At 44.3% G+C, this 21,738-nt stretch overlaps 2 protein-coding genes and 1 long non-coding RNA gene across 4 annotated transcripts in view; 2 read left to right on the forward strand and 1 right to left on the reverse strand.

The window, feature by feature from the left end:
• The window catches only part of LOC122714375, a 59,554-nt gene extending 38,453 nt beyond the window's left edge, over positions 1-21,101 (reverse strand). For both annotated transcript variants that reach the window (XM_043935664.1, XM_043935663.1), the window contains exons 1-4: positions 20,970-21,101; positions 9,315-10,188; positions 5,159-5,258; positions 3,052-3,214 (exon numbers count right to left, since the gene is read on the reverse strand). In XM_043935664.1, coding sequence (XP_043791599.1) covers positions 3,052-3,214; positions 5,159-5,258; positions 9,315-9,558 — 507 coding nt within the window. In that variant the 5' untranslated portion in view covers positions 9,559-10,188; positions 20,970-21,101. The remainder of the gene's footprint in view (positions 1-3,051; positions 3,215-5,158; positions 5,259-9,314; positions 10,189-20,969) is intronic.
• The window catches only part of LOC122714378, a 32,460-nt gene that overhangs the window by 5,780 nt on the left and 4,942 nt on the right, over positions 1-21,738 (forward strand). The window lies entirely within an intron of this gene.
• Positions 1,350-20,864, forward strand: LOC122714377. The gene is given in 6 exon segments (XM_043935667.1): positions 1,350-6,238; positions 6,789-7,121; positions 7,613-7,807; positions 20,682-20,753; positions 20,755-20,780; positions 20,782-20,864. Coding segments are annotated over 6 exon segments (1,074 nt in total). The 5' UTR covers positions 1,350-5,857; the 3' UTR covers positions 20,849-20,864.

Raw genomic sequence — 21,738 nt, forward strand, 5'->3', positions numbered from 1 at the left:
TTTCTTTTTTACGAATTCGTTTCTCCGCATTCACGTACGGTTACGAAGGTGGTACGTTGAAGGCTAAAATTAGAGATCATATCGCCCTTTCTTCTTTTTTCAAACGGGCTCTGTCGGAAAATAAAAATTCTCTTTAAACGTTTCAACCCCGTGCTACCATCCCGGATTAAAAGAGTGTTTGAAAGATCGTGGAGATTTCATTTTACGAAACCTGTTTTTGGTGCTTTTTGGTAAAAAGGTTGTTACACTTCAAGAGTCATACCTCGATAAACATCCATCACCCTTCTCTATTTCCTGTTAACGTTCTAATTAAACACTGTCGGTGGTTTCGACGCTTCGTAGTTATATAATTTTTTACGGGTTTTGAAAAAGTATTTTCCAATTTCCATCCATGATCCCATCCAATTGTTCTGAATATTTCGAAACGCAACGTAGGAAAAATGCATGGAGTGACGAAGGGATGATTGAATCGAATTGATGATGTTCGCCCTAGTCATTTCACCTATATTGTGCCGTACAGACTCGAAGCAGCATGTTAAAAACTCGACACCGTCCACACGGAATTGAAGGATAACAGTTTCGACTACGATCGAGCTTCGTTTTTGCATATTCGATCGATGTCTGATAAGAGCAAATGTTCTTATTTCGGGAACGGGACTCAGCTGCTACGGATAGATGATGATGTCATGTTCCATTACGCGACGTAATTTCTCGATCCACGTATCCTTTTGACAGCTCGAGCTCGAGTTTACGATCCAAGCGAATTTTTATCGATCGAAGGCCTTCCATCTCGATGTTAATAATCGATCGATAATACAAATGGGGGAAAGTGGTGGCCTTATACGAAGAGTTTTTTTATATTTCTCATTTAGATAGATCGTAAAGAGAATCGTATGTTACAGTAGTGGATTAATGGACGTTAGTGGATGGAGATGGATCGATCGTTTCAAATTCAAAACTTTTTCCCGAAATTTTTTGAATTATTTCGCGGGAAAATACGTTTAATATAAGTACAGAGTACAGAGCGAGCAATTTTCCAAGTTTTATATTTAGGAGGATTTAAGACGTACATAACGCGTCTATAATTAAACTTACTTTTAATTCGTTACAAACTTCGCAAACGCTGGACTTAATATTAAACGTGTTTTAATATGAACCCCACGCAGAATTTGGTGAGCAAGAAGAAAAATAAGAGAACGAAAATTAATTTTAACTGTGCAAGAGATTCAAAAAATAATCTGTTTTTTTCCTTTCACACATCATGCTTAACTTTGAATTTTTTTTTAACTTTCAAAAAAGAAAATGTAATTTTTGTTTTCATCCAAGAATATTCTCCCGAAACGAAAAAAAAGAAAAAAAAGAAAAAATCGAAATCAAACAAACGTTGAAAATATCATTTATTTTCGTTTACACGATCTTTCATCCTCGAAATGGATCGATCCACCCCACACACTCCCACTCTCTGCACACACAAGACGAAACGATGGAATGGACGCGCGCGAGCAATCGAAAAAACGGACAAACGGACAAAAGCAACTCCGCTGTAACGGAGAGTTGGGCGCGAACTCTCCATTGGATTTGAAAGGCAGCCAAGTTGAGAACCGGTTTTCCAAATTCGAGCGAGGAAAATGTTCGCCAAACAAACGAAAACGGGTGTATCCATCGAAAGTGTATCTCGTCGAGGATTATCATTCGCGTGTAACGGAAAGGAAGAGCGTCTTTTAGGGGATTCGTTTCTTAACTTAGAGAAAAAATTCTCTTTTTCCTTTCTCACGAGTGCTTTCTTCGAGATACCGGACCGAAGCTAAACCCTGGGGATAATTGCGTGGCCGTGGCAAAACTTTCGAGCATAATCGGGCCGCTTCCTCGACTTGGCGCGCTCGTTTATCCGGAATATAATCCGGCGGGAAACCGGAAGGGATTCCGACAAAGCCGAGCCGAAAATTTTTCCCCTCTCCCGACGATATTTTTCGTTCGATGATGAACGAAGGAGCCGGAGCGAGAAATAAGATTTCGCGTCGATGAAAATCCAACGAGAATAAAAAGAAAAAAAGGATTCCTTTGCGCCCGCGTTGTTAATGGAAAAACAATGTACATCCCGCGTTGTAGCACGTGCCACGTCCATTCCACGAATAATTGATTCGGAGGGAGGGAGAAAAAGAGAGACGATTATCCTTTTCTCTTCCATTCCGTTCGTACAAGCGATATGATCTGGCTGACTCTCGTTATTTTGCACTGGAACATTTGTCAAAGCGTCGCGCCAATTCGTCCATTTTTTTTTCTTTCTTTTTTTTAGCGATTTTCCTGTCGATCGAATTGATTCACCGCTACGAACGAAAGCAAAAATTGCGGGATTAGAAATGGTGAATAATTGTCAGGGATTGTTAGACACGCCTCTTTGGAAGATTCAGAGTCAAATTCGAAGATAGTGTTAGTGAAAATCGCTATAATGTTATTTCTTAAATTCCCATTTCGACGAATAAATACGGATACCAAGTACGATGAAATGAAATGAATGAATGAATGTCGTTTCATCGAAACGCTTTCGAGCGTGTTCGGATGTTGCGGAGAACGTTGTCGCCTCTGAAATTTGTCTCTAAAAGCTGTTCCTGGAAATCTGATTTTATCTCGATGAAATCTCGTGAAGAAAAATGCGGGCTGGATGGATGGATGGATGGATGGATGGAGGTTGGAAGGTTGGCCTGAGAGCAACTGGGGCGTGAGAATTCCGTTTTCCACGCTCGAGAACGTGGTTCAATTTTTCAGAAACGGGCCGGACTATGCCGTTTTATTTATTCAACGGACGACGTCGAAATTAGCATCGGCTAGCTGGGCTAGCCACCCGAATCGGTCGATGGAACCTCGGTCGAGTCGATCGATTTCCGAACATTTCCTCGTCAAGGACACCGCATCTCTCCACCGACAGCCACGTGTTCACTGACCTAAACCCTGACCATCCTCTCCCTCCCCCTCGAAAATTACACACCCCCTGAGTAAGTAAAATTGACGGAAAGCGAGACAACGAGTAACGCGTAACGTTAAAGTACTCACGTCTTGGGCAGAGAGGATCCTCGTGGCGGATTGAATGGTGGTGCCTCCCGAGTGGGGGCGATGATGCAAGGATTCGGCTGTATTGTCTCGAGAGTATACACTCCTGTACCAGGGCAATCCACTCGAACTGTCTCGCCTGTTTCGGTATTTTCTCCACACGTGCCTGTAAAAAAAAAAAAAAACAAAAAAAGTCACTCTTAGAAAAAGTCACGCGTTTAAAAAACGAACGATTTAATATCTAATATCCCGTGTAAATAAGTACGCTCGAAAGTGGATATTGTCAAGATTCTTTCCACTTTCCATCGGAGAGAAATTTTAATTGAGAGATTGGTTTGGCGTCTATTATAAAAGAAGAAGGAAAAGAGACGAGCGAGGAAAGTTTTCGACCAACAAATCTGCTAATGAATGGTGTTCTTTGAATCGAGATAAAATTAAAGATAAGGAAATTAACGATACAGTAATGTAAGATCCATTTTAACGAATGGATTATTTTCGCGCAAGGGAATCGTATCGATGCGCTTTTGCTCCATCTCGATTTATTTTTGCAGAGCATACAACACAACGAATTATCGCAAATATCTCGAGATTGTTTCGTGATATCAGCTTCGGTTTCGCGAGTTTTCAAAATAATTTCGAACCGGTTGAACAATCGTCGAATAATTCCGTCCTCGTTCCCTCCAATCGAATCATCGAATAATCCTCTTCTCTGCAAATTTCTCTGCAATAACGCCGAGGATTATTGTTCTCCATCCCGGTTACAGGGAAAATTCTCAACTTGCTGCATATTGCTAACAATCGGTAAACATTTTTTTCACCACGTAAGAATGAAAAGTACACAATGCGTGTGGCTTAGCGCGTGAGATTCGATCCAAGAGTATTAATTAACCGGTTGAAACCATTAAAACCATTATTGAAAATTCAAATCACCTTCGTTCGATAATATGGCGTAATCCGTAATAATTTATTTTATCCCAAAAAAGGAAACGATTTCTTTCCATCCCCTTGAGTGTTTAACCGTCGATACATCTGTAAGAAAGATTTAGCAGCAGAAATTTACTTTCTCAGAACGTTTATCCACGACGGAGATTTCACTCAGAAAAATGAAAATCATCCAAACATTCGAGATTAATTCTCCTTCCCTATCGTGCCAAATCGTGATCCGACCTTGATGCCTCCGACCTTCGCTTCCTTGACTCGAACCTCGTCGAGGAGCAAGGGTTGGGAGTCGCGCTTAGCTGTCGATACATCGTAAGGGATTAGAGATCACGTCGAAGTCGAGGCGACAATCGATCAACCGGTGAATTTGCTGCCCACGAATGCGATATAAGTGTCTTACAACCGCCAATAGATTTTAGACAATGATCGAGTCGCGCGATCCGCATCCGGCTTTGTCTTTAATTAATCAACGTCTGGGCTTTCGCTTTCGCGACACACGCAGAGAGAAAAAGAGAGAAAGAGAGATTCTCCCCTCTTAGTCTCAGTTATAACGCGACTATCGTTGGTACCGTTAACCCATTCGCTGACTTAACGGTTTTCCTCTTTGTGCGGTTAGACGCGGATCTCGTCTCTCTCTCTCTCTCTCTCTCTCTCTCTCTCTCTCCCTCTCTCCGTCCCTTAGCGCGATCTCTCGGCCCACAGTTACGAATTTAGAGACCGAGAAACGGTACAAACGCGCGTCTGGATCCGTTTGGCGCAGGTGTGCTCCCCAAAAATGGTGGGAATAAAAGAATATTTATAAATATGGATGTCGTGTCACCTGTCCCCTTCCTTTGACAGGGTGGACTTTAATTAAGATAATTCCCGATACAAGTTTCAAGATGGATGCGACCTTGTGGAGGAAAGAAAGAAAGAAAGAAAAAAAAATAATCGTAGCTCGAGGAATAAAATACTAAACGTCAAAAACTGAAATTGTCCTTTATTTTTTTCCCTTTCTTTTCGGGAGACGTGCGCACCTGTTTGCGCGTTTGTACCTGTGTTTGCGTGTGTGTATGTGTGTGTAAAGTGTTGGCCGATAAGTGGCGATCGTAAAAGGAGAGGGGCTAAATGTTTGCGAAAAAACTTTTCTAAACGTACGTTGCGTGAAAGCTACGAATATATTTCCTCTTACCTGACGCCGAAGGCGATCCCCAGCGCGACGATCAACGGCAGCAACGTCGAGATACACGCTAGAAAAACTGTCTGTATATCAGAGAAACCGGCGAGTATACCTGCAATAACATCGTTACAATCGTGAAATTATAGATTTATCTGTAATTTAGAAGGAGAGAGGGGACAAGGTACTCAAGATCAAGGTATTATATTAAATTAAATTCCGTAAATTGAATAATTAAATAATCCCGAGATCGTAGCCGCCTCGACGACTCTCGTCGAGTCGAAATATCGAATCGAGACGCGCGAACAAGCAAGGATGGAGGGATGAGGAAAGGGAAGGGAGAAGAGAATTCTTCGAAATTCTCCTTTTTTTCCCCCCCCCAACCCCAACCGTGTATACCGTACACGTGTATAACCCTAATCTCGACAAAGATGACATTGACTTAACGAGACGATCGAAGGGTGTATTCTCGCGTTGTTATACTCCTCGCTCGACGTCGCGTTCGAAAATTCCAAAGTTGAAAAGTTCAATCATTTTTTCTAAGGTTAAAAAAACACCTCTTCGATTTCCCTTCGATTCCTGACCTAACCTTCAACGTTGCAACGATGCTCCCCGGGGTCGGGATAACCATAACGTATCGCCGATCTCGTTTCCACTCGAGCCGAAAGCCACGATGACGAGAGGGCGACGTAACGGGGGGAACTCGTACGCACAATGAGCGACTGTTCCTCGGAACGATTGTCACGGAGGATCGTCGACCAACAGGAATGGATTAATCGTCATTTCCGCAAATTGGCGTCCCTTTACAGAAAATCGCCGTGCCTATGGAAGAAGGACACGTGGAGCTACTTGAACAGCGGGCAAAGGCATCGTGCCTACGCCCGGATCCATCTTGCCATGAATCTGCCCGGGGTAACGTTCGTCGAGATCGTTTTGAAGATTCGTGAGATGAGGCGATTATACGTGAACGAGTTGAGAAATCTGTTGGAGGCGAAATCGAACGGTTATTGCTACCAGGTCCAGATACCGTGGTTCTATGAATTGCATCGATTTCTCTACCCGTACCTGGATTACGACGAGGCAGTCGAGTTGCACGTTCGTATCGATCAACTCGTTATACACGCCATTAGCGTAGCGGACCTCGGCAAACACGTTCACAATAAACGTTACGTTGGCTCGCTACTTTCTCGTTATACGGAGGGAGGGGAAGGGGAGGGCTCCACGTCGTTATACCTTTTATTATAAATTCTCTCTCTCTCTCTCTCTCTCTCTTTAATTAACCGTGATTATGACACCGTCCGACCGAAATAATCCAACGAGTTTGTTTTCAATAGAAATCTCTTGAATACAATTGATTATGAATAAATCGCCTCCTATTTCCGTTTCGAATTATACATTACATTAAATTCTCGGCAACGATGGAACGAAAATACTTTTTTAAAGTCATCTCGATCTCTTTTCTTTTGAGCCCGAATGCTTTTACGGTCATTTAATCTTTTGGCATGGAGCCCCCCTCCCCGAATGCACGAGCCTGCAAATATCGTAAATACGATTAAAGATTAGAGTATTTTCTAGATTACCAACGATTGTTCCAATTGTTGTTTTATATATATATATATATACGAGCAACGTCGAATTTTCGCAGAAAATAGACAAATCTTGCGGCGAGCGCAGAGAATCGGAAGAGTTTTCACCGAGATGCAACTGCACTCGATGCATATCGCGTAGAAGCAGCTGCGTGAAAAGCTCCACGTCCGTCTCCCCCCGTGGTTTCTCGATCAGCTCCCCAGCAATCTCCTTGCCAAAGATCAAGACCCACTCTCGAACTTGCTCCCACTCTTGCGGCAGGATATCAAACGCTAAGAAACAAATGGAGAGATCCGTTTCGTGTAGGATACGCTCGACCAATTCCTGCTGCGAGAGATTGAAACGGCGCAAGGATTCGTCAGGGGACGATGAGACGATGGACAGGCGACAGGTAGATCACGATGATACGAAATAAATCCCTCCTTACGATTCGGTTCACGAGTCCGTCGTGGAATGTTTTTTTCGCTTTCCTCGATCTTGGCATTTCTTTTCCTTTCTTTTCTTTTTTCCTTTTCCATTGCGCCCCGTAACTTTTTTAACGGATATTTCTATTACCTAACTCCTTCGTTCCTTGTAACATTCTCGAAGAAACGATGATAACGTCCAAAACCCTTTGCTCTTTTCTTTTTAAAAGATCGTGAAAATGACGATAATTCTTCGTTGTTAAGAAAAATTATCGTCGCACACATCGATCGTACGATCAATCAATATCAAGTGAAATTTTGTTAACGGGATCTGAAAGACAAAAAAGGACAAAAACATTCCACAACAATGAATTTTTTATTCATACGCACGTCTCTATCCGAATGAATATTATTCTTTTCCTCGTAAAAAAAAAAAAACGAGAAGAAGGATTGATGACGATTACCATGCTAAAAACAGGAAAATCAGGAATTCAGAATTGTGGGAATGTACAGCACGGCGTCGAGCAGCTACACTTGCGAGAGCGAGTCGGATCAATGGGATATATTCTCCACGACCGTCACGCGTTTCCTGAAAAGATTGGAGAGACCTTACGCGCTCGAGGCGCAGGCGGAAATTCAACGAATCCTGAAGGAGATGCTGATGAAATCAAAGGTAATCGAAACCGAGAATTAATCCGGGAAAAGAGTGTATCCGAGATGTAGAGGAAAGGAAAAGACAAGAAACAAAGATAAAACTACTACGATCCCTCTAACAAGCAAGAATAGAATTTACGATCTTGAATCGAAGGAGGGGGGGAGAATGTCGCGTTGAAGATACCGTCGAATTGTTTCAGATCAGGGAGGAAACGTATTCGAGAAATCCGGCGCCCGATCGCCCCCACCCTCCTTTCATGCATAACAGGTAACTCTCATAAATATCGGAGAGGGGGGAAGAAAAATTCTTAAGCTCCCCTCCCTAGCGGGGAGCGCATGAATATCTAACGACAAAAAGCTTTCGATCGGGGAATCGAATTTCATCGTGTATCACCCCGGTGATTCCAGAGAGCGGCCGCTATCGATCCGACTTTGGTAGACCGCAGCGTTTGCGATTAGTATTCAGCCTGCGTCGCAGTCGGCCTGGAGTCGGGATGGAGCAAGGATGAAGGTGGGCCAAGATTTCCTCTGGCGAAACAGAGGAGGAGGGATGGATGCGTGCCACGCAGCTTGCCGCCTCTGATAACGGGTTATCCTTTGATCGAAGCCTCCTTTTGAAAAAAACCTATTAACAACTACTACTAATATTACCGCTGTTGCTCGTCTCGTTCTATACTTATACGAAACTTGATCCTCCTGAAACGAATGTAATAACTCGCGTTTCGCTTATTATTATTATTATTATTATACATTGTAAATCAAAAGGCAAAAGAGTTTCGTTTTTGCATTGAAATGTTCCCGATAAAGAAGAAATCGACGAGTTTCGAACAAAAAGAAAGAGGCCTGGCTATATGCGCGGTGATAAATTTCAAGAGAGATAGGATAAGGGATTAAGCTTCCCTTGGAAACTGTTTTGCCCGTCGCAAAAGGGGAGGAGGAGGAGGAAGAAGGGAAGAGAAGGTGGGAATTCGTGGATTAGTTAGCCAGGCTATCGAGGGAACGTGGAACGAACGAGCAACGTTTAGACCCAATTCCCCCAAGATCCCTTTGATTCCCGATGAAACGAAAACCGGAGTTTTTTGATCGAGAAAGATACCTCTCCTCCCCTCTCTCTTTCTCTCTCTCTACATCGAAACGAATAATACAATCGAAAACGAATAATTTTCAGTCTCGCGTGAAAAACTCAACGCCGTTTTCATATTCCATATTACATCGAATCGAATCTATCCACACCCCTCTTCCGCTTTTAACCATCGTTAAAATGCGGCGATTCGAAAATGCGATTTTCATCCTCGAAAATCAACGAGGATCAAAAGCCCGTCCCCGTTGATCGAAAGAAAAGAAAAAGAGAGAGAGAGAGAAAAGAGGTAAGAAGAAAGAGGCAGACGCGGCGAGAAATAGGGGGGATGATCGGTAAGTGGCATTTCCGGGCGTGAGAGCGGCCTAATGCAGCTTCCATTAGGTCCGGCTTTGATACCGGTGTAACGGGCATTAACCGTATTCAACCTCGGCCTCTTATTACTTACTGTGATCGAGCTCGTCGTGTTCCACGAGGTAGCCGGTCGCGTTGTAGACGTGATGATCGGGTTTAGCGGTGCTCGTGACCGCAGCTCCACCCGTTACTGTCGTGGACGGATTAGTCGGGATTGCCGTGGCAGCGGTCGCAATCGCTGCTGAAACCGAGCCTCCAGGCGACGAGGATATCGTTGATACGAGGCTCATCGCGCCCCCCGAGCTCCCCACCTTCGTCGCGTTCACCTCGCTCGTCATTGTTCCCTGCGTCTCTACCTACGTCGAGTCTCACCCTTGCGAACCTCGCATATCAACCTCGCGAAAATTCAACGCTGTTCCACCCAGGTGTGCGGCGGCGAGCTCACACCAGGCGGATCGGGTCATCGATTCGCTCCAATCTCGCTATTCAATCTAAAGTCGGATCGATTCGTCGCTGTACGAGATGGACGCAGCTCCTTGGACGTTGTCGTAGGATCCTTGACACGCGTCTCGCGCTTCGCATCTCTTCCGGTGCACCGAAACACGAGCGATTAAAAACGGCTGATCGGATTCGAAAACGATTATCGACCAATTAGACCGAGAGATACGTTTCGAGTACGAACTGATCGGCGAGCATTCTCGAAAAGGTAATCGTCGAGATTAATTTCCAAACCCGAATCCTTCATAATTCGTTCTAGCTCGATGATTTCTCGCCCCCTTGGCCGGGTTTCACGAGCGGATTAAGCCGAACGGAGAAACGGGGGAGTCCTCTCCGTCCTCTTCCAACTCCCTCTTCGTGTAGCTCTTCCCCCAGGTTCAATTTCGCCGGTGTAAAGGACGATTCCGTTGGCACTTGTTAGCGGCCAACCGAGCGTCGCTCATTCTCTCCCTCCCTGCGAGAACTGCCTTCTGAAACAGGGGGAGAAAAGAAAAAAGAAAAGTGGATTATAATACGGATTTGTGTAATTTCATTTCCTGTCGGAGGACGATGCAACGAGCAATAGTCTCGATTTATATCGTACATGTCGCGACTCGATCATTATCGTCGAGAGAGATCTTTTTCAAGGTCATTTCACCCCTAACGTTTCCACGTCGCCTTCATCCCTTTCCTTTTATCGGATCATTTCCAATTGTCTCCAACCATTACGTTGTCGCGTCCTCTTTTCTTTTCTTTATTTTTTTTTTTTTTTTGGTTTCTATCGTTGGATTATGCATAATGTCTCACAAGTAACATCATCGAGAAGACGCTTATTTAAAGTTCACGCATTATTTACTCCTTCTCCGTTGGAAATGATAGAACGGGGGAATAAATTTTCTAGAAATGAGGAATCGTATTCGCGTCGACAAGCTTTGTCTCTGTCCACTCTCACCCCCCTCAAATTTATCCTTGCCTTCCTGAAGAACCTCTCCAACGAAACCTGGACACGAGTCTTCGAAAATCGATGACGAGCGATTCGTTCGAAACTCTCCGCGTAATAATCCAATCCTTTCGATTTCCATTTACGACCGATTAGTAGACAGATCCAATTCGGAATTTAGAGGTGCCGTGGACAGACAATTTCAGGACGCGGTTCGGTTCGATTCAGGGGGAAGGGGGGATTAAAATAACAGTTTGCGAGAACGCGCTCGATAATTAAACTTGGCCGATAGTTAGCGCGGCATTGTTCCACCAACAGTTTTCCATACAAACAGTGCGGTGATTATTCATAACGGTTCGTATAAGTTCGTAACGAACGCGCGTGCAACACGCGGGTTATCCCGGGTTAAGCTGGAAATTCGGTGAACCGACGCCTTCGACGAGTAAAACGAATTCGAGGGAGAAAAATGTTCAATGCCTTCTCGAGCTGGCAGGAATCGAACTTTCCCTCGAATTAATGAAAGTCGGTGGAGGAGGGAAGGAGGAGGAGGAGGAGGAGGAGGAGGGAGAAGAAAAAGTTTTCCTCGAAACGACGCACGATTCCATTTGGACATTTAATATCGATAATTGGCACTCGATGGTGGAAACGTCGTTAACACGAGCCATCGGTAGTTCGAACACGACTTCGCATTAATTGGCACGGGCGCATTGAAATTGCAACTGCACTGCGGTTGCCTCGAGGACGCTCCTCCTGCGCGGGGGGGAGGGGGCGTTGTCGCAGGATGCGACTACCCTTGATGCACCCGGTTCACGGTGGTATAATGAACCCGGCTTGGGCGGAGTGTAACGAGCGGAAACGAGGGGAAATTATTAATCGTGAATTCGATTCCGCCCAAGTTTCTCAGAAGTAAGTTTCTTTTGTTTGACGGATGTGTGCACATGTACCGTGCTTAATTTACGAGACCTCTGAAATTCGAATTCCGTATTTCCCCGTGACGATGATTTCTTTTTTTTTTTTTTAATATCTCGACTTAAAGCGATCGCGTTGAAAAGTATATCGAGGAAAAACTTTTTCTTTATAAATAGATTAGGATCACAAGTTTATCCGGCTATTAATTGATAGTCGAAAAGTGAAATTGAAATTTGGAATTAATATAAATCAATTCTTGATACATCACGTTAGATTTCAGTTTGGAAATATTCGTGGAAAGGAAACGAAAATTTCCACGAGTCGGTTGTAATCGACCGGCTAGACTGGTGAAATCTGCCGCAGGAAACGTAGGTAACGTAGGGAGCCGAGATTTTAATGAAAATTTACATTCACCGCGCCCGTCAGACTCGGTGCATCGTGCATCTTCTCGAGAATATCGGCTTAACTCGGTTCACGTGTGGGAAGGAGAAGATGATTCGCAGGAGTAAGTGGACCAAGGGTCGAACGGGAGGCCCACCTCTTTCTCTCCCTCTCTCTCTCTCTCTCTCTCTCTCTCTCTCTCTCTCTCTCTCTCTCTCTCTCTCTCTCTCTCTCTTTCTCTGTCTCTCTCTGGCTCGACCAGCATCTGGCTGGTTATGGGTAGTTTTAGCGATTCTTACGTAACGCGGCTGAACCAAGGATCACGATTTGCATAATCGAACCCGGTCCACCAACAGCAGCGGCTGCTAAACGCAATTGCGGCATCTGCCGCGGCGTTAAATAAGAAACTTTCTCGCGGCATTAATTCCGTTATATAGGCTCTCGCGTTCCAATCCGCCTCGCCTCGTGGCGAGCGAAACGATCTTTTGGCGAAAGATCGTCCATTTTTTTTAACTGTACGAGACTCGGGGATGGCTCGAATCCAAGCGCGAGGCGCGAGTTTCCAAGGATAGGGAGGGAGGGGAGGAGGAGGAGGAGGAGGAGGTCGTTGACTCCTAGTTGCTATTAGTTAATTAAACAGTTAGTCAATTTGCCGGATGCTTTCGACAAGGCGTACCTTGGATTAATAAATTTTGCGAGTGGAAACTAGATGGAGGAAGATCGGGCAACATTTTGGACTTTGATCTTCGATACTGCTTGACGACCGGAGGCCCCGCGCTTTATAATTAACTTTCTATCCGGCATCCCTTTTGAATCCCGACTCTCGGCAGCTCTAGCTCTCGTCTCTCGACAGGGAACGCCATCGACCGTGTTCCTTCTTGCGCCCGATCCCTATTCGCCGATCCTGGTGGATTTCTAGTTTTTTTCTTTTCCTCCTTTTTTTCTTTTTTCGAGGATAGAAAGAAAGAGAAACTCTTGGACGAGAGAGCGGTTCCGTATCTGTCGATAATTGGCCGGGGAAAAAGGTCGGGAACTCAAAGGTTCGTTTCATTTTATAATTCTCTGGACGTACGATCGAACGATATACACGCACACACACACACACACACACACACACGTATATACACGAGCGCGCGGCACGTTTAATTAGTCGACAAATTTTTCGATCAATCGCTCGTCGCCGTAGGTACGCGGACAAATAACGAATGACCAATTAAATTACGCGACCTTTACCGGTTTAATAGCCCTAATTACTAACTTAACGGACTCATTGTACCCGCCTTGTATGAAAATTACCGGTCGCACGGTCCGAGATAAAAGCTCGGGGGTTCCGATCCCCGATCAATTTTTCCCCGGCGCGCGCTGTTTAATCGCGTTCGTTTGTAAAAAAGCACGCGTGTGAACACGGATTGGCCGAAAGCATCGGGAAATAATGAAAATTTCGACAGATCGTTTGACGCTCTATACCGGAATCCTTCCGTGATTGATACAATCGAATAAGCTGTTAATGAAAAAAAGGCAAACTTTTCAATTGTAATTGAGAGCAAAATGATTTCTTTTCTCTCTTTCTTTCCCTATTGTTTCGAAAAAATATATTTTACAATAATGTGTATACTTTTTTTTAATAAATTACGGTTACATTCTCGTGAGTTGGAAAATCGCACATCTGATATCCTTTCTTTCTTTCTTTCTTTCCTCTCTTTTTTCATCAAATACGATGAAAAGGCTGATGATGCATCCAGCGCTGTCTATCGATTGAATGGGCTCTTTTCGATTCGATATTCAAGCCTAGAAGAAAATCATAGGAATTGAGATCCGAGAATCGAGAAAGTAAACCATTCGCAGGAACAAAAGGACTCGTCATCTTGCGGTGGTACTATCCTTTACTCGAACTAACCCTCCATTATGCTCGAGCAAATGGCGCGGAAACATTGAAGCATTGCATAAGGACCCTTTCTAAAAATGTTTCCCGAAAATGAAGGTAATTTACCACCGACTCCCCTTCATCCCCTTCTTAACAAAATAATATTTCCATTTCCGCTACGTTTAACGGATTCGCGATTCACAGAAGTGGTTATTTAATGGGGGACTCTCTCTGCTGGACTGAAAATGTATTCGTACAATATTCGTAAAAAAAATCATCATGGAACGGACAAGACGGTTCGAGAGAGGGTTTCCTTCCCCACAATAGAATTCAAACCTCGACTCGACCTTTTTCAAAACCCCTTCTCCCCTCCCTCTCCCTCCCTTTCAAAAAGAAAAGAAAAAAAATTAGGACAAACGAGAAAATTGCAGTTGGATCGAGCCGAAATTTCAAAAGAAGGGGGAGAGAGGAGGAGGAGGAGGGTGAGGTGAGGAAAATTCACGTGAAATTATTAGATCGATATCGGAATTTCCGTATCACCGCAACAATACCCGTAATGTTTTTCCCGTGGAATGACAATAAACGTTTTATATATAACGAATGGAGGGAGGAGGAAGGGAAGGGATAACGGGATGGATAGAGAACAAAAGAGGGTGGCAAAGAGAGCCGTGGCGACGTATTGAATAGCGTTTTTCGCAAGAAAATGAGATTCCGTGTTCCCTCCCGTGATACCGTGTGTACAAACGCATCTCCTCCCATCTCCCTGGGCGCATCCATGTTTTATCCCGCGTGCGAACAACGGCGAAAGAAGAACGAGAACGCGAGAGTCCGGGATAGAGTCGCCAATGAGAAAGAAACGTGCACGTTTGCACGGAATATCGATCATGGGACAATAACGATAAGATTACAATGTGCAGTGTAGTCGGAAATGGTTCTTTCGTGAAAACTTCTCGTCTCTAAAAACGTCTCGTTTCACGTTCCTGAAAAATGTATATATTATATTATTATATGTATGTATCGAAACATCTCTGCGTTAAATATAAAGATATGGAATCGATACTTAATTTCAATAGAGTATCGTTTAAAGTGGATCGATTGTATTAATTTTTTTAATATGCATCTTTAATTCAATCGAAGGATTCGCGACGAAAGAATTAATTATAATCGATATTGTGAAATGTGTAATACGTTACAAGAATATTCTTTTTGATATCTTCGAGGGCAATCTTGTTTACTGGAATTTTTCTTCGAATCCTTCCCTTACGTAACGAAGGAGGCTGTTTTCCTGTTACAAATAAACGGGAATTTTCCTATATAATTTCATTGCGATGTATTTTCGAAAAAGAAGCGATGGATTATTTCTCACGATCCACTCCGTATTGGCGTCCTCTTTTTGATAAATTGATTAGGGAAAATTCGGAGAGAGAGAGAGAGAGCTGCTTGTCAAACGTCACGATTGTGCCGCGAACGTGTCTGAAATAATCAGGTCAACGCGGTTAAACTTTCGGTACAGGCTAAAACCAATTAAGTAAATCTAATAAGATCTGACTGATATATCGGATTATGGTTATCAAAAGGAAACCAAGACTAATTATCTCGGACGTGGTGATATCTAAAGGTGGTGCTCCATACATATAATTTTATTTAAATATAGTGAAATAATTGTTAAGGAAAGAATGTTACGAAACTATCAATTGTAAACTATTTATCGAAAAATCTTTGATTTAAAAAGTATCGAGACAATGTTAACGTATGATGAAGACAAGCTTGTCTTTCTCGTCTTTGATATAACGTTTTTTATAAAAGTTACGATATCTCCTAAATGATTTTTCGATATAAATCACTTTACACTAAAAAAAAAAAACTATTACATATCTTCTTCTGCCCATTTGTATCTGGATAAAATATTTATTTCAACGATTAATTATCTCGGCTATAAATTAGTTCCACAAATTGAACAACACAACATTGAGAAATGGAAGATACACGTTCGAAAAATGCACTATTCTCCTAGTGTATATCTAATAGAAATATTTAAAAAGATTCGCAGGAATCTCCCTTGGAATTCCTGCCAGCATTCCCCACCTTTGTGCACACCTTCGAGAGGATATCTGGTGGCCTCGCGTAGAGGCGCGCTTTGTGCGCCGTGACGAACGTTTCCGTAGAAACTTGGGATTCGATTGGACGACCGGAATAGAATTTCCGGTTCCGATTCCGAAAATGACGCGTTACACGCGCGTCCCTCGTGCCTCGAGCGGGGAAACTCTGTGTCGGGAAATCCGCCAAGGTTCGTTAGCCCGCGGAAGATCTTTTGAGAGCGCGTTTCCAACACGCTCGTTTACGAACAGCAGTTTACTTTACTTCGTCGATATTCGTCCTCGTTCTTGTCGTTATAATATCGAATCGAATCGAAGATGGATTCCTCGAAAAAAATTTCACTCAATGATTCACGTTGGCTTCGACGAAAACAGACGCAACACTCTTGCAACACTCTTGGTTGCAAGGGAAAGGAAAAGCTAGCATTCGAGATAAGCATCGTGGAGAAACGGCGAGGCTATCTTAGAGGCGTTAATTGAATTCTAGAAGCTGTTAGAGGCCCATTCAAGCTTGTTAATGGCCTCCCATTGAATCGTAACCTCTTTAAAAACCTGGTAACCCGGAGCCTCTCTTCCGAGGGTGTAAGCATCTCTTCAAGACGTTTCGCGGGGGGAGGGGGTGAAGAGATAGAATCAACGAGATTGAATCAACTATGCGGGAGGAGGGGGAAGGTATATATAATTAAATAGGTAGCTCTCTCGACATCGAGGGACGTTGAGAACGAGAACAACGAACGAGAGAAACTCCGTCGTTCGAAGCTGCAAACGGAACATTTGACGCGAAGGTGTTAACACGTGTAGTACGGGTCGCCAGACATACCGACGACCTGAAGTCTGTGTACACGCAGACCGCAAAGTGCGCCGCGGCGCAATGCAATATCTCGGCTAAGACTTTGGGAATGCGAGGAATAAAGAATGCGAGCGTAAAGAAACGTGTAATATTTCAACTCGTTTGAGGGGATGTCTTCCCGTTTATCCGTTTATTTGTCGAAAATTATTATCCATCTGGGAAGAGATCATCGATGCGAGAATACGAGGATAATAAAGGAAATGGAACGTGTATACGATTGAATTAACACGACACGATCGAGGATACTATCGAAAGAGGTAAATCGTCTTCGTCCCCGTCCATGATGATTTCCGCTTCGACTTCAATTCAGGAGGTAATATTTTCAGGAAATGAACGTCGATTCCTGGAGGAGGACGTTTCCAGACGCCTAAGTTTTCATTAATTATTCCGAGCCGGTTAATTACGGGATTCCACGCCGGTGTACATCGGCGTGGAGCATCTCCGGCGCGCAGTAACCGAGCGAACGAGATTCTATCCGAGATTTCCCCCCCTCTGACTGAATTTTTTCCCCCCGATCCGCTAACACTATTAAACACAGTGAAAATAAATCGAGCCCGGATCCATAAATTTCCCCGGTTTATCGCCTCCTTTCTTTCTTTCTTTCTTTCTTTCTTTCTTTCTTTCTTTTTTCCTTGCGCTACTACGGTATTAAAAACCTTTCTTCCCTTTCCATCCTTCTTCTTTTTTCCTTTCTTCTTCCCGTTCTGCACAGAAGCGTTCCGCACGCGCACGCGTTTCGCACGGCCAAACATCTCGAAATCTTTCCTCGTCCCTAATAAAACGAAAGGAAGAGGGAAAGCGTCTCGTACACCATCGTCGAACCACGTGTTCTCGCGCTCGTTCTCGTCGATTCGCGGCCGCGAATGCCGTATGGTCGAGCGTGCAAGGAGCGAGAGGGGACGGGACGAGAGGACGTTAAACACGGGAGACGAGCACTCTGAAAATCATCGTGCAGCGAGAAAGTGGTTGGAAGGGGTCAAGGGGGTGCTCCAGCTTGTTCCAGTTAAGTCAAACTGCTGACTGGTGACGACTGACGATCCGACAGATGCTTCTCTACCCATCGAAACCTCTCCTGTTTTTTCCACCCCCATCGATTTCTCGTTGATTTCTCGAGAAATCCCCCCTCTTCGATGACGATCCTCGTCAAGGAGAAAAGTCCCCTAAAAAAAATCTTACGGCTAGAACTGGTACAGAGGATGAGGAATGATAATGGGGAGGAGAGAGGAGGAAAAGCACTCCTCTCGAGAAGAGGAGTGCAACTCGCCAAAACCACTTATTCGATGTTTCCTTCGACCGACACCTCGAACTTACTTCCAAGTGTTCGATAATTCCTTGACCATCGAATCTCCGTGTTTGGCGCCACTCCTCGCACGCCAATGGTGGACGGAAATTAGCGTGGCACGATCTCTTCTTGGTGTTGTTGCTTTCGAACCTGCGATTTCTCGCGCGGATAAAGAAAAACCGAATATCGAACGACTTCAACGATTCCATCATTTCCACCAAGCTTTTTTTCTTTTTCTTTTTCTTTCTTCAGCGGATTAATCTCCTGCGAGCGTTTGAAACTCGGAGCAGAAATCATAATTGATTTGACTAATTTATGAAAAGAGGAAAGAGAGGAAGGGTGAAAGAGGGGAAGGAGAAACGGGTCAAAGCTCGTTATTCTCTCCACTGGAGAACAGCCGGCAGAATTTCTGGGGGAACAGAATTTCTCGCGGCCACAATGCTCGACGCTCCACGCGTAAACCCGTGATTACTATTGGCGTTACCGTTGTTCCATCTTGTCCCATTACAGGGACAATTCGAAGAGTTATACGAAATAGAGAAATAAATTCGATAGCTATAAAAATTTGGGCTGGGTCTTAATAATTTGGGAAATGTGTAATGTTTTTTTTTTCACGCTCGAATTATTATCCGTTCGGAAAATCTCGTCGAGAGAGCACCTCGACTCGTGCTCTTTTTCGATTCGGGTCAACCATTTGGCCGGTATAAATGAACGGTTGAAATATTCAGAGATAATCGCGACGCGTGCGCCACCCGTGTATCATTATTAACACGCGAAAATTTATCTGTGATACCATTTGGTGGATGCATAATCATTCTTACCGAAAATATATATATATATTTATAGCATGCAGTCACGTAGATCGTATATACAGGCGAATTATAAAAGGCGGCCACATCGTTTCGACAAAGACAAATGTGCATTTGTTTACCGGGCAAAAATTTCATTTCCAAGAGTCATTAGACCTGGGGATATTGGCACGAGCCTCTGTGCAACTACTTCGCAACTTTCCTCCAGTCCAAGCTATAAATAAAGAGGTCACATCGCTCGAGAAACCGATCAATCAACGCGACTGCATAGCAACTTATTGTCTTTATTGAAAAATTATATATAGGAGAGAGAGAGAGAGAGAGGAAAAAAAAAAAGAACGCAATTTTTACCTGGGAATAGGAGGTGAAATAGAAGGTTGAAGAGGGAAATTTGTACTCTCGTGCTCTTCTTGCGAGCAACGAGAAGAGATTATCGCTCCTTCGAGATAAAAAACGATTTTATCTCGAAGGAAAAACATATGGATGGAAGTAAGCGTTTCCATCGACTAACTAGCCCGTTTTAAATTTCTTTCTCGCGTGGAGGAATTATTCGGTTATTGAGTTGAGTGGGCTCGGGCTTCCGACCAAAAACTCTTGTTCCATTTTCCGCAGGGCCGACCAATTCGATTTATAAACGAACACGCTCCCTCGAATGCGCGAAATCGATCATTCGATAATTGGGGAGAGGAGAGGAGAGGAGAGGAGAGGGGAGGGAAGGAGGGAGGTCGTAGATCGGTAGCCTCGTGGAGAGGACGTTCGACAATCGAGCAGACGGCCGATTATTTGAAACGAATGACGGAGACTCGAAGCGACATCAAGCATTCATCGATGCATCGTTTAATGGAACGATCGTGGAACGTGACCGGCCTTTGTTAAGTTAAATTCGATGGAAAATAGCTCGAAATTTATCGTGGCCCACAATTGTGCTTTCGTTCGTTAACTCGTTCCCTTTAACTCGTTCAAACTAAACTGCTTCGTAATTTTCTCCATTTATTCGCGGGGGAGCAAATTAGATGTCGCGAATTAGAATTTACTCGAGGGAGATTCTGGGAAAAAGGGGGAGGGAAAAGGAAAAGAGGAACGATATAGAAATTTTCTTAGAAAATTTTTCCACCTACAATCGCGCGTTAATCGTCCTGCTACCGAGAGATTATTCAGATTTAGCCCGGATTAAGTCTTTTCTCTTCTCCTCTGTCGGCTTTTCCCGGATGAAATCCATGAACGTGGCAAATCCGGAAGGCCGGATCTCGGTATATCGAAGAAGCAACGCGAGCGTACAACGTTTCGCCGAAAATATGAAGATAGACGGAGACATAAATCAAACGATATCGATATTGCTGCTTTAATAAATGATCTCGAACCGTAAAAAAAAAAAAAAAGAAATAGCTGGAAAACAGAGATGAACGAACAAAGAAAAATGTGTTACGCGAAATAAATAGAAAAAAGAAAAAAAAGTATCGAAAATTTGGAAGGGAAAAAAAAATAAAAAACTGGGAATGGGAAAGTAGTTCACGGACCGTGGTAGAGAAAAACTCGTTTCAAACTCGTAAAATGATTTCCCAGTCTAAGTTTGATACAATTTGCATATGCGGTGCATTTCGTCCATCGTCCTCTCACCTTTACTCCCAAAACCCGATACACCGAGCCACGAATTTCGGGCTTTCGACTCTAACTGCGTGCAGTTTCCACCGATTTTCCGACGATTAAGTACATTAGCCGTAATGACGGTACGTCAAGAGGGGAGAGGGGGTGTTCAAAGGGTGCTCTCCGCCTGGCCCTGGCTCAAACCTGTACAGAGAATCTGTTCTGTTCTCTCGAGGGCATTCTCGACAAAACGGAATTCACTGTTTCAGCTCGCGCACAACTGGCCGACAATTAACAGAGGAGGAACGGGCGTTCCGTTGAAAAATCAATGGCCAATCCGCCGAGGAGTCTCTTCGGGAATCGGGGAGAATGCACGCGCGGATATGTGGGGATACGAGGATCAAGGCGAGGATCGATCGTCGTCGATAAAGGATAAACGTGGAGAAGAAGGAGGACGGTGTGGAAGGAGGATTGTACGAGGATATTGCTACGATATAATCCGTAAATAACGTAACAACGCATCTCGACGAGACGAGAAAATTGTTAGATTCGCTTACCAGGTTACACGCGTCGGGACCTGGATCCGCATCGCGCACCATCGTCCTGCGAGTGGTGGTCGCGTGATCACCTATCTCACGGTTACATAGTGAATGTTGTTCGCACACGGGATAGAAGACAGGTGTTTTTTTATTTCTCACTTCTCGAGTCCCCCCTCCGCACTCCAACGAAAAGAAATATCTTAATCCCGATCCGAAAGAATGGAAAACGCTGGGGATGGAACGCGAGATGGAACGCGGAAAAACGCGGACACCGAGGCGACACACCTCTGTGCCGACAGCGACGACAGAGTTGATGCGGACCGCGGAAGGGAGGCTGCGAAACTGAGATGAAACCACGGCGCAACCCCGGTGCGCGCGCGCACCAAAACCACCCCCGGAATACACGGAAGCAGCCCGGCCGAACCAACACTACCCCCTCCCCGCCTACAATACTACCCTCCAGGACTACGACGAGGACGACGACGACGACGACGACGACGACGACGACGATGATGCGCTCCCGCTTCCATTTTTCTCCTATCTCGTTCCCTTTCCTCTTTTCAGCCCTCCTTCCTTAAGCTTCCCGCTACCCTTTGACCGCCAAACATCCAGCATCCAGCTGCTCCGTTTCTTATCTTCTCTTCTTATCGAATTCAATCGATGCATCCCCCTCCTCCCCCGATCTTGTGACGATCGAGGACGACCAACGCATAGTTGTTTGTACTCGGCTCTCGTCACGCTGCGCACTCGATCGATCGATTCACCAATTGTGAAAGCGGTCTGGAGA

This window comes from Apis laboriosa, unplaced genomic scaffold (assembly GCF_014066325.1).
Source record: "Apis laboriosa isolate Shangri-la unplaced genomic scaffold, ASM1406632v1 scaffold29_cov151, whole genome shotgun sequence".
Lineage (NCBI taxonomy): Eukaryota > Metazoa > Arthropoda > Insecta > Hymenoptera > Apidae > Apis > Apis laboriosa.